Raw genomic sequence first — 13114 nt, 5'->3', positions numbered from 1 at the left:
TTCTTTAAGGGGCCAGAAACTCTGTAAAACAGTGGCAGTCATCAGCCTGACCCACTCCTAAGAATGGCAAACTATGTCTCAAATAAGGATGTTTATTTATATCTATTTATAACATTCATATATAAATGTTAGATATAAATACATACAGGATATATATCAGAACACTCTATAGCATCAAAATTAAAGAGATTTCTTAGATACTGATATAAATCATCTGCATGGTATGCTGAGTGAAAAAAAAGTAGGATGCTGATGGCCATTTGTGTGAAAGAGGACAACATACATACGTACTTGCTTATTTATGTAAAAAATAGCCCTGGAAAGAAACACAACAAACTAGTAACACTGGTAGCTTCACAGGGAAGGAAAAATAAAAAAGAGACAAAAGCCCATCTTATAAACCCTTTTTGTTCCCTCTGAATTTCATGCCATGCGTATATTTTTTAAAATACATAAAATTTAAGTTAAAAAATACAAATAAAGGTACCGTGACACAATTTAAATAACCAACAAAACCACTTTCATTAAATAGCCTATGAAAGATCTTTCTAAATACTACAGTCATTATGTATAAAATATACGTATTCTATGTATAATATGTAGTAATACATTATGTGACAAATGATAAATTATATTTTAACTGAAACATATAACATCTTTCCTAAATTGTCAATATGTCCAGAAAAAAATTACAGAACATAATAAAATATTTTGAACAGAAATATTAATTTTATCAGAATACACAGGAGTCTACCAAAAAAAAGTTCACCATACTAACCATAGTATGAAAAAAAGGAAAAGAGAAAAAAACGAACTGAGATTTCAGATACGGAACAGATTTACAAGCCAAAAAGTAAATGACAAAATAATCTCAAAAAGATTTTAAAAGTGGAAAATATAGCAGAAAAAAAATCAAGCTAATTCATTTTAACAAATACGACACAGGGGCACCTGGCTGGCTCAGTCAGTAGAGTATGCCACTCTTAATCTCAGGGTTGTGAGTTCGAGCCCCACACTGTGAGTTTAAGCCCCACACTGAGCATGGAGCCTGCTTTAAAAATTAATCAATTAATTTAAAAAATACAACACAGACCAATAGTCTCATTCCTCTGTAAGAAGAAATAAAATGTAAGTTAAGAAAATCAGAAATAAAAAATAATATAATTAAAAAGAAACTATAATCTCTATGGATACATTTGAAATTAATATAGCTATGTAAAAAGGTGATAAACAGATAAACAGAAAGAGACATCTAAAACTAAGGGAAGGAGAAAATTTATCAATAAATCAAGAAGATCACTGATGAAGTTGCTGGCAAATGTTTTCCCGACATTCAAAGGAAAATAATTCTTATATTACGTATTCCAAAGAACAACAACAAAAGCACAGAGAGATGGCTTCAATCACAGAACAGTTAAGAGCATCACATGCAAAATAAAAAATTACAAACTAATTTATTCTGTTTATTTTTTAATCTTTTTTTTTTTTTTTTTTTTTTTTTACCATTTATTCATTTCTGGGAGTGAGAGGCAGAGTGTGAGCAGGGGAGGGGCAGAGCTGAGAGGGAGACACAGAATCCATAGCAGGCTCCAAAGCAGGCTCCAGGCTCTGAGCTATCAGCAGAGCCCGACGCGAGGCTCAAACCCACAGACCGTGAGATCCTGATCTGAGCTGAAGTCAGATGTTTAACTGTTTGGGCGCCCCCAAACTAACTTCATTTAATGAGAACAAATGAGGGGCACCTGAATAGCTCAGTCGGTTAAGCATCTGACTTTGGCTCAGCTCGTGATCTCAAGGTTTGTGGGTTGAGCCACACATCCAGCTCTGCACTGACAGTGTGGAGCCTGCTTGGGATTCATTCTCTCTCTCTCTCTCTCTCTCTCTCTCTCTCTCTCTCTCTCTCTCTCTCTCTCTCCTTCTCTCTAGGCCCTTCCCCCACTCGTGCTCTCTCTCTCAAAATAAATAAATAAACTTAAAAAAAAAGAAGACATTATTAAATACAAGATTAAATACAAAAATGGAGGGGGGGGGATCAGGTAACTAGCTTAACTACTACTAAAAAGGCATCTGTTAAAATTCAGTATCTATTTTTCAGCAAAATTCTGTTTTAAAAAGTATGAAGAATGAATTTATTTATTGTAACAGACTTTTACAGATAAAAACAGAAGCCTCTTTAGAAGTTCAAGGAGAACATCTTCATTGGCCTTGGGGTAGACCAAGATTTCTTTACAGGGCAGAGAAAGATTTATAGACTGGGCGATATTAATAGTACTTATTGCTCATCAAAAAAACCCACTAAGTGTGAAAAGACAAGTCACAGAATGGAACTAGTTATTTGCAATACTTTAACACAGAAGCCAAAAATTGTGCCATATTCATAAAATGTGATAGCACGCTATAGCAATGAAAATCAACTACTGCTGCTACAACAAAGATGAATCTTACAAACACGATACAGAACAAAGAAACCAGACATACACAAAAAATACAGACTCGGGGTGCCTGGGTGGCTCAGTCAGTTGAGCATCCAACTTCGGCTCAGATCACGATCTCACAGTTCGTGAGTTCGAGCCCCGCGTCAGGCTCTGTGCTGACAGCTCAGAGCCTGGAGCCTGCTTCAGATTCTGTGTCTCCCTCTCTGTCTCTCTGCCCCTTCCCCGCTCATGCTCTCTCTCTGTCTCTCAAAAATGAATAAACATTAAAAAAAAAAAAATTAAAAAAAATACAGACTCTATAAGACCACTTATATAAATTACGGTTAACATTTCAAAAATTTAATTTATGGTTCAAAAAGGCAGTTTATTACTTACACTGCAGGTGGAGAAAATGATGTGACAAAACAAGCATGAGAGGGGTCTCAGGGCTGCTGTTTTATTTCTTGGCATGGATAATGGCTATGGGAGTATATCCCCTTTGTAATAATTCACCAAGCTATATATTTATGATCTTTGCACTTTTATTAATGTGTAGTACACTTTGGTAAAAGTTCATTTTTAAAAAATAAAAACCAAGTTCAAAGAAAGAGTACCTTTAAAAAATATGAAAAACGCAAAGAAATCCAATCATCTCTCTAATCTGCTATGCTAGAAATACCATTAAATACATCTCCAAAAAAAAAAAAATGCAGAAGTTGTCAATACAAGGAAGAAATCACAATTAAGGGAAAAGTTAGCTTACCAATTAGGCAAGAGGATTTCACATACTTTGATATGACCCCACATTTTAAGAAAGCATTGTCTTTGGCCTAGCAATTCCACATCTAGAACTCTATCCTGCAGAAATAGAAGTATGCTAGGAGATAGATACAAAAAATGTTATTGCTGTTTTATTTATAATAACAAACACTGAAGATTACTTTTTTTGTCCCATACTTTCAGGTGTTTATACAAAAACCTGTAAAAGAAATAAAATTAACAGAGGAAAATTTAACTCTCTGATTTATACTGCTTTATGACCTTCCAAGTTTCCCATTTATACATAAATTCTTCAGTTGTAGTCCTTTTCTTTACAAACACATTGGGAGGAAAAATACAATCACGTCAATTGGTGTAGAAAAGGCATTTGACAAAATACAACACTCATTCATAATAATGATAAACTCTTAGAACAATACGAATAGAAGGGAACTGTCTCAATTTCATGGAAAGCGTCTTCAAAACAAAACAAAACATAACAAAAAAAAAACCCACACAGCTAACATTACACTTATAGCAGCCAAACGCTGGAGGCTTTCCCCCTAAGACAGTGAACAAGGCAAGGCAGTTTGCTCTCACTGCATACTTAATATGGTGCTAGAAGTTTCAGCGAGTGCAGTAAGGAAAAGGAAATAAAGCCATAAAGTTCAGAAAGATAAAACTATTCCCATTTGCGGATGGCATGGTTGTTTACACAGAAAATCCAAAAGGGGTGCCTGGGTGGCTCTGTCAGTCAAAGGTCTGACTTTTGATTTCAGCTCAGGTCATGATCTCATGGTTTGTAAGACTGAGCAGAGGGGCTCTGTGCTGATGGCATGGAGCCTGCCTGGGATACTCTCTCCTTCTCTCTCTGCCCCTCCCCAGCTTGCACACACACACACACACACTCTCCCTCTCAAAATAAATAAACTTAAAAAAAAAAAAAAATCCCAAAGACTCTACAAAAAGACTCCCAGAACTAACAATTTCGCAAGGTTACAGGATAAAAGATACACATCTTCTGAAAAATGAACTGATTTTCTATATACTAGCATTGAATAGATGGAGACCAACACTAAAAATACCATACCATTGACAACTGATCAAAAAAGTAAAATATTTAGGTGTAAATCTAACAAAATGTGTATAGGACTCATATACTGAAAACCACACAAGGTGCCTGTCAAAATCCTAACAAGATTCGTGTTTAGATAAGACAAGATCATTCTAAAATTTATATGGAAAGGTAAAAGAACCAGAATACCTTATAAAATCACAAAAAGTAAGAGTAAAGCTGGAGGGATCAGCCTACACAATGATAGGTACAGTAATCAAGAGTACGTGCTACTGGCCAAGGAACAGACCTATAAATCAGTGGAACCAGATTAAGGCCCCAGAAACAGAACCACACAAATGTGCCCAACTGATTTTTTTTACAAAGGTACAAAAGTGATTCAATGGAAGAAAGATAGCCCTTTCAACAAATGGTGTTGGAGTAACTGGACACCCATAAAACCAAAAAAAAAAAAAAAAAAAAAAAGGAACCTCAACCTAAGTTTTAAACCTAGTACTAAAATCAAATGTAAAACTATAAAACCTTTAGAAAACAGAACATGAAAAATCTCTGGGATCTAGAGCTAGGCAACGAGATCTTAGCTTCAACAACAAAAGCACAAGCCATAAAAGACAAATTTGACAAATTCTATTACACTAAAAGTAAAATCTTGCTCTGCAAAATACCCTGTTAAGAGAATGACAAGACTGGGGGTGCCTGGCGGGCTCAGTCGGTGGAGTGAGCACCTCCTGATGTCAGGGTCATGAGTTCAAGCCCCACACTGGGTATAGAGCCTACTTAAAAGAGAGAGAGAGAGAATGAAAAGACAAGCTCTAAAGTGGGATAAAATATCAGCCATCCACATATCTGACAAAGGGCCAGAACGCATAAAGAGAATTCTCAAAACTTAAGGGTCAAAGCAATCCTACTAGGAAATGACGTCCAAGGAGGCAGTGAGCACAGCAAGTACTACACCTATCACCCACCCATGAAGACACCCATGAAGATGGCCAAAATAGAAACCGGGAGCCCACTGGCAGGAGGCTTCGAGGACGAGCCTGGGGAACCACGAGGCCCAGAGGCGGCATGGCGTCCCCCCCCTCCCCATCCCAGTCCTTGGTGGAGTACCCTATCCGGCTCCTCCTGCGACGGCCACCGGCTGTGGCTGACGGCCGCCTCTCTGGACTGTGGCGCTTCTGCACTGCCTGTGCCCTGAACGGCCACCCTGCAGCTCCCGATGGCATCCCAGGTGTGCAAGGACCATGGGCTCTGTCCCCTTCCTTGTCTCTTTCCTCCTTTTCTGGGGTGGGGTGCTCCTGGGTTTTGTGATCCTCCTCTGAAACCGGGTTACACTCACTGGTGTTCCTCTTCCTTCTGAACGCCATCGGTGGCCTCTACATCAACAGCATCACCCACCCGTGGCCACCACCCAGGAAACGGCAGCCCGCTCTCCAAATCCAAGAACATCAAGTTCTACAAGAACGTGTGGTCAAGATGGGACTTTTCCAACATGTGACCTCTGATGGGGAAAGGGGTAGGACAATGACCTTGAAACTGCTGCCTCTCAGCCAATGACCTTTGGAGGTCATCCAGAAAGAGCCCAGCAGATTCTGCAGCTGGTCTGCAGGGCCAGAGGCAGGAGGGGGCCTCAGTGCCACCAGCTGCACAGGCTTAGCCAAGTTATCAAGATGCTGATTTTAGAAAAAGTAACACATTTTAAAACCTTTTAGGGTTTTAATAATAAAATAATAATAAAAGAAAAATAAATAATTAAAAAAGAAAAATAATAAAAAATAAAGAGTGACAATGCCAAATACTGGCAAGGGTGTACAGAACCTAAACACCCCACATTGCTGATGGGAATATAAAATGGTAAACCCACAGTGGAAAACAGTGTGGCAGTTTAAGTATGCAAACTACCACACAACCCAGCAACTACACTCCCAGGCATTTATCCCAGGCAAAGACTTATGTTCACATAAAACCCTGTACACAAATGTTTATAGCAGCCTTACTCAGAATGGCCCCCAAACTGGTAACAATCCACATGTCTTTCAACAGGTGGATGGTTAAGAAAAACTGTGGTACTTTCATACCATGGAAGACTGTTCAGCAATAAAAAGGAACAAACTTGATTCAAAAAAAACTTAAATCTCCAGAGAATCATGCTGAGTGAAAAGTCAATTGCATAAGGTTACTTACTATGATTTCACTTATATAACATTCTCTGAATGACAAAATTATAGGAATGGAGAACAGATTATCGATTGCTAAGGGTTAAGAAGTTGGTGGGGCAAGGAGGAAAAATGAGCGTGGCTACGAAAAAAGGGCAACTTGAGGAATCCTTGTGGTAATGTTCAGTGTCTTTACTCTTACCAATGTCAATTTCCTGGAAATGATACTTTACTATAGTTTTTCCAGATGTTACATACGGGGGAAACTGGCTAAAGTATAGACAAGATCTCTTGGTATTATTTATTACAACTGCATATGAATCCACAACAATCTCAAAATCAAAAGTTTAGCTTTCAGGGTGCCTGGATGACTCACACAGTTAAGCATTCAACTCTTAATTTCAGCTCAGGTCATGATCTCATGGTTTGTGGGATCAAGCCCCATGTAGGGCTCTTAGCTGACAGCTGCGAGCCTGCTTGGGATTCTCTCTCTCCTTCTCTCTCTCTCGGCCCCTGCCCCAAGCACATGCACACACACACACTCAAAATAAACATTTTTAAAAAACAAAAAATAACTAAAAACTTGGTTTAAAAAAAAAAAAAAGATGGTACGCAGTTCCACCTGGAACAGCATTTTACAGCTTCCAAGCAACAGCAGATGTGAAAGAAGACCATTAGGATTCTTAGCATTTGTCTTTAAAAGACGAGTATCTCATTTGGGGCTCCCAATAATTGTCAGGTGGCAGCAAACTGTAACAGTCAACAGAGGCACAAAAGGGCAGGTTCCCGATCAACAAGACACTATTCAATCTACTATCGTTACTAAAATAAAATACAGGTGCTCCTTGTGGTATACTAAGTAATGGGTGGAGTGCCTGGGTGGCTCAGTCAGTTAAGCACCCGACTCTTGATTTCAGCTGAGGTCATGATCTCAGGTTGTGAGACTGAGACCCTCACTGGGCTCTGTGCTGACAGCATGGAGCTTGCCTGGGATTCTGTCTCCACCTCTCTCTCTGTTCCTCCCCTGCTCACATGCATGCTCTCTCAAAATAAATAAACACTCAAAAGAAAATAAATAAATGTATTTGGTCTTTGTCCCCAATTCCTGGCACAGAGCTCCTAAGACCCTTGGAAGTTCCAAAATAATAGGAGTGTCTTTTAAAATTTATTCATAAGGAGCCCCTTTGGAGGACACTTGAATTTATGCTGATGAGGTGACTTAGGATGAGGCCCATATACAGCCTCAGAATAGGACTGGTCACCAGAAAAAAAGTGATTAGAGGCTTGGAAACTTCGGCCCCACCAACTGACCCTGAGCGAAGGGGAGGCTGCCTGGAGATTAAATCCTGTAAAACTCCAGAACAAGGAGAGAACTTCCAGGCTGGTGAATGAACACACATGCTGAAAGGGTGGCATACTCTGGTTCCAGAGGGACAGAAGCCCTTGCTTCGGGACCCTTTGGGGCCTGGCCCTATATACCTCATCTGTGTGTGTGCAGCCGTATCCTTCATAAAATCCTTTATAATAAACTGGTAAATTAGTGTTTTCCTGAGCTTTGTGAGCAAATCATCAGTAGCAAATTATCAGTCCAAGAAGGGGGTGTGGGAACCCCCGATTTATACAGCCAGTTGGTCATAAGTACAAGCGGCCTGAATGTGCGATTGGGACTTGTGATTGGCACCTCAAGTGGCAGCGGTCTGGTGGGACCGAGCCCTTACCCTGTGGGATCTGAAGTTATCTCCATGTAGACAGTGTCAGAATTGAGTTCAATCTGTAGTACACCCAGTTGTTGCTAGTTGAGAACAGAACTGCTTTGTAGGGGAAAAAACCCACACATCTGGTGTTACAAGTATTCAGAGGAGAAAAACAAGTTTCCCTTACAATTCTCCTTCCAGAAGATACAATTTATGAACAGCCAGACTTATCCCCAAAACAGCCCATCAATTGACCAAAAGATGTTTTCCTTTCAAAGGACCTCTATGTAGCATGTTTCAGCAACACATTCGAAGGAATTCTTTTCATTAAAACTCCATTCACCCCTCCCTTTTCGGAATCTCATCTGCTTGTGCCCCATGCAGCACTCCCGTGGGTCCACGTAACTCCTCTCTCCAATACCACAGGGGAACCCAGGCTCAGTCAGGTGACTGGCTCAGGGACGGGGACTGGAGCTCAGGGACCGGGGCCGGAGGAGGCCTGCGTCCTAACTGCTAACGCAGTGCTCCTCCTGCCCAAGTCTATCCTTCTGTTATTCCCACTTAAAACGGCCATCATTCTCGCGGAATTCTTTCCATTTGGACCTCACCTTACCCACTGTGAACTCAACCTAACCCTGCATGACACAGCCCTCAGGAAATCCAGAGACAGAGGCAGTGTGGACGGCTGCTTTATAACATGACAAGGAACAGCCAAGTCCATCGTGCAGTTCAAAGGGAGAACAAGCCCGGAGGGCAGGAGCTGGCTGCAGTCTCCTTCCAGCCCTGCGGTCAACCTCAGCAGCTAGTTTACCTAATGCTAACTATGCCTTGGCTTTCTACCTGCAGGAAAACAGCAGCCAAAAAAAAAAAAAAAAAAAAAAAAAGATTTTTTTCCTAATAGGAAGAGTAGAATGAAACACAACTGTTCAAGTTTCTCAAGAGTGAAGCAAAAATTACACATATGGTTGTACAATTAATAAAAGCAATTCCAGGATCATCTTTCCTTGTGGTTCAAATTCTTCTCATTATGTACAATCCCTCTGCGTTGGAAGGAGGCACTTTTATTTAAGAGATCAGCTTGTTTGCCTGAAGTCACAGAGTGTGACCCTGTGTCTCATCCCCTTCTGAATCCCCGAGCAGCTTTCTTGGTTGACATGCTGCTATTCCCAACCATCGGAGACACGGGGAAAAGAAAAAAAAAGGAAAAGGCTTAATAATTAAGTCTTGTATGCCAGGGTGTGTTTCAACATCCACACTGTTGACATTTTGGGCACAAGTATTCTTCATGTGAGGAAGTTGTCTGGTGCATTGCAGGATGTTTATGGTATCCCTGGGCTCCACCCACTAGATGCCAGAAGCAGTCTCCCAGTTGTGACCACCAAAAATATCTCCAAAAACTGCCAAATGCCCCCTGGGAAGTAAAACTGCCCTCATGGAAAACCACTACATTATACATAATACATACAAATACTTGGGAGCCATCACCCAAAAAGAACCCTTTAGACTGAAAAGAGAAGATAAAATCAAGGCATAATTCTCTTTAAAAGAAGACAAAGTTGAAAGTTGTGAAAAGTTCCCATATAGAAGCAGGAACGGATTTCGGACACCAGACAGCAGAACTATACTCGAGGCAGAAGTTACGTAGTAAAACCAGCTAACTAACATTTATTCTGCCGACGTGCCAGGCACTGTTCAGGGCACTTCGAGTGTTATTTCATTTAATCTTTACAATAACCCTATGAGGTTGGTAACGCTGGCCTCACTTTACCGATGAAAAAACTGAGGCTCGGAAATGTTAAAGAACTCGCCCAAAGTCCAAGAGCTAATATAGCAAAAGCAGAACCAGGACCCAAACCAAGGTCTGACTCAGACCAAGCTCTTAACCACCCATCTACTACAACCGTAACACATCAAGCATTTTACCTCAACGTAATAAACAAAGAACTCTTTGACTCACAAGCTGTTCCCTTCACCGACAGTGATTCTGGCAGTCACCACCCTATCTGTCCAGACCGGCAGCAGACACAGAAAGTGTTCCTTCGATAAGCCCCAGGGAAGCCTCTGCCCTACCTCCTCTGAGTCCCTTCACAACGCTCAGCCCTTCCTAGTTCACGTTACTCAAGCCACTCTCTCAAGCACTTCCTACTTCGAAAGCTCCTGGAGGATGGAGCAAGCAGCTTCTCATGTTTACACTCCCACGAAGCCTTGCATATGCTGGGGCTCCGTAACCTTTTCTGAACCACTGCCCCTGAGGCAGGCCCCACACCCCCCACCCTCCAGAAGGGATGATTAAGCAAGCACCTTCAAGAGATGCAAGTTTTCTACTTAAGCCGAAGATTTTATTGGATAGGCTAAGTTGTTGCCAATTCTCAGAACCTGAGTCAGAAAGGGACAGATGATTGGCAACACAGCCCCCTGGCTACACCTTCAATCAAACTACCAAGGGCTTTCTCGACTATGACCATGTATCTTGTATCAGGGGCCACTTGTGTTGACATCCATAAACAGGCACGTATGTGTGTGGATATGCATATGTATACATACACAGGGGTGTGTAACTATGAATGCATATATATACATTTATCTCAGTTCCCTCTTGAAGAAATTAAGCAAACATCTACAAGATTTCTCAGGACTTGGAACCAGCACAAAGAACTCTAAATCAGGAGCCTCTTTTTTTTCCCCCCTTGGTATATTAATCAGGTAAGAAAAATTAGGCTCTACGTAGTGCTCCCCATAAAACACCAGCACATCTGCCAACAAGCACTACCTCCCCCAGGTAGTGGAGTCTGGCGTCGTTCCAGGAAAAGTGCAAAGTGGCCCGGCCCTGTTGGAAGAAATGAGAGTTCGTGTGCGTGGCAGCGAAGAGAAGTTCACAAACAGAGGACCGGGGCAGGGGGGAGGGAAGAATCCTTTGGAACATTAAATATTAGTTTGGAGGCCACCTGTCGAAAGACAAACACTAAATTGTATCTTACAGGTACTATATTTTCCACAGAAATCCCAGGTTTCCAGGACACTGTGCTTCTATTCCTATTAAAACAAAACACACAAACAAACAAAAACTACGCCCAGTGTTCACAGAAGGAGAAGCCTGTCGTACCATATCCAGCCAATGGCAAGTTCTCTAGAGTAACCTGGAGGTAAAAGGGAGAGCTGGCTGAGAATGCCACAGAGGAAAGCAATCAAGCAATTGCTTTGCCCAAACAGACACAAAATACAGGCAAGAAATGTGGAGAATACCCAGCATAAACCATGCTTGGGGTCCCTCCTTAAACTTCCTCAGGGTTTCTGAGCAGTAGACAGAAGACAATCATGTACCAACACAAACCTTTCTCATGGTCACCAGGTATGAAGGGTCTTCTGGTTCTTTCTTTGCTAACCCTCTGTCTCCATCAATGACATGGCATTTTCCCTTTATTCGCAACCAATCACCATTCAAGAGAAGCAGAAATGTAACCCTCCAGAATAGGCATCAGACAGATGATGAAATGGGCTGGCCACATAGTACAGAAGTTGGTGCAAAATTACACACTTCGACACGACCCACAAAGCTTCCAGGACCAACCACAAACCCTCTCCTTCAAGGTGCAGATAGGTTTTTCCTTCCTCCCCCCACCCCCGCCCCCCACTTCGGGGGGCTCGCTCAGTTTGGGATAACCAGACAGAAGCTTTAAAATGCATGTGTCCAGGGGACCAGTTGAAAATCGGCACCACTTAACTTGATCTGGGTTTAAAGAGGGCCTGTTTTATAATCAATCCACCGTTGTAGGGCAAAAGGGGGACTCGGAAACCTGTAGTTAGCGCTTGTCACCAAATCTCTTACTAAAGGCAAGGCAATTAGGCCCATGACTGTTAAAAAATTTATCCCAAAGCTTCCGTCCTGCGCACATCACAGATACGGCTAAAAACAAAGAATTTTTAAAATGTCTTTAATCCACATCCACAGAGAGGTGTGAGGGCAGCCGAGAAATCATGGCGACAGGGACAGCCGATGTCCATGGGGGCAACTGTTTCTGAGACGTGTTTTGGGACAGGACGCGGAACCAACCAGTGGTAGGTACTTTTCTCTCCAAATCTCTCTCCATCTTATAACTGCCCAATCACATTTCGGTCCAGCAAACTGCCTTTATCCTTTGAGAGGTTCTCGGCGAGGGCGAGACCAAGAGGGACCGAAGGCGGGCGAGGGGGTGATGCCCGGGATTTGTTGCAACACGTAGTGCTGGAAAACGTGTAGCTGTTTACTACCAGCGCCCCGGAGCCGCCAGCGCAGCGCGCCGCGGAGCACGCCCCTCGGGCCCGACCCCGCCTCCCCCACCCCAGCCCCGGCGCGCCCGGGTGCGGGGGCGACTCGCCACTAGCCCTCCCCGCCGCGCCCGCGGGACGCGCAGGCTCCCCGCGCGCCGCCCCCCGGGGCATCGGCGCCGCACGCCCGCGGCCCCCACGCCCATCCTGCGCGCTGCCCGCCCCGAGGTACCTCGGAGGCCCGGGTTGTCGTCTCTGGCCCGAATCCTTCGGATTTTGACGGGGCGCCCACTCAGGGTGGACAGGACCAGCCGTTGGCGCAAGAAGTTGCAGCCCGCGTAGCTGAGGGAGTGCGACTGGGTCGCCATGTGCGCGCCCTCGGCAAAGGTGCCGGCGGCTGGGGCGCAGCGACTTCGGACGGGCGCGAGGGTCGCGAGCCCGGCGGCGGCGGCGACAGCGGCGGTGGTGACCCGGGCTCTCTCTCGTAGCCCCGCAGCCCCCGGCGCGTCCACGTGGTTTGGAACAGGAAGACGGAGAGACGAGACACCGGGTCAGAGGGGAGAGGGGCGGAGTCGGTGGCCGACACCCCGCCTCCCCACCCGACCGGGGGCGGCTCCCGCGCTGGATCTCGCGGCTATTGGTCCGCGCGAGATCAGGGCGGTGCCCATGCCGCGCTTCCGTTGGCCAGCGCTGGAGCTGGGCGGTGCCCGGGCCGCGCTGCCATTGGCCCGCGCTGGAGTGGGGCGGTGCCCGGGCCCCGGCAACAGCGCCTGG

General features: G+C 43.7%; 1 protein-coding gene across 5 annotated transcripts in view; it reads right to left on the bottom strand.

Moving 5' to 3' along the window:
- RCL1 (RNA terminal phosphate cyclase like 1) overlaps positions 1-12902 on the bottom strand; it is a 57107-nt gene extending 44205 nt beyond the window's left edge. For 2 of the 5 annotated variants that reach the window (XR_008291312.1, XM_053205336.1), the window contains exon 1: positions 12573-12895. Coding sequence is in view for 3 of the 5 variants with exons in the window: in XM_053205336.1 (XP_053061311.1) it covers positions 12573-12708 (136 nt within the window). In the remaining 2 variants the exon portion in view is untranslated. Of the gene's footprint in view, positions 1-10052; positions 10296-12572 lie in introns of those variants that run through there. The other 3 variants (XM_027041146.2, XM_027041145.2, XM_053205337.1) reach the window with 3 other exon arrangements.
- Between the last annotated feature and the right edge of the window lie 212 nt (positions 12903-13114).

The sequence above is a fragment of the Acinonyx jubatus genome, chromosome D4 (genome assembly GCF_027475565.1).
Source record: "Acinonyx jubatus isolate Ajub_Pintada_27869175 chromosome D4, VMU_Ajub_asm_v1.0, whole genome shotgun sequence".
NCBI lineage: Eukaryota > Metazoa > Chordata > Mammalia > Carnivora > Felidae > Acinonyx > Acinonyx jubatus.
This window is presented reverse-complemented; position numbering and strand designations above follow the sequence as displayed.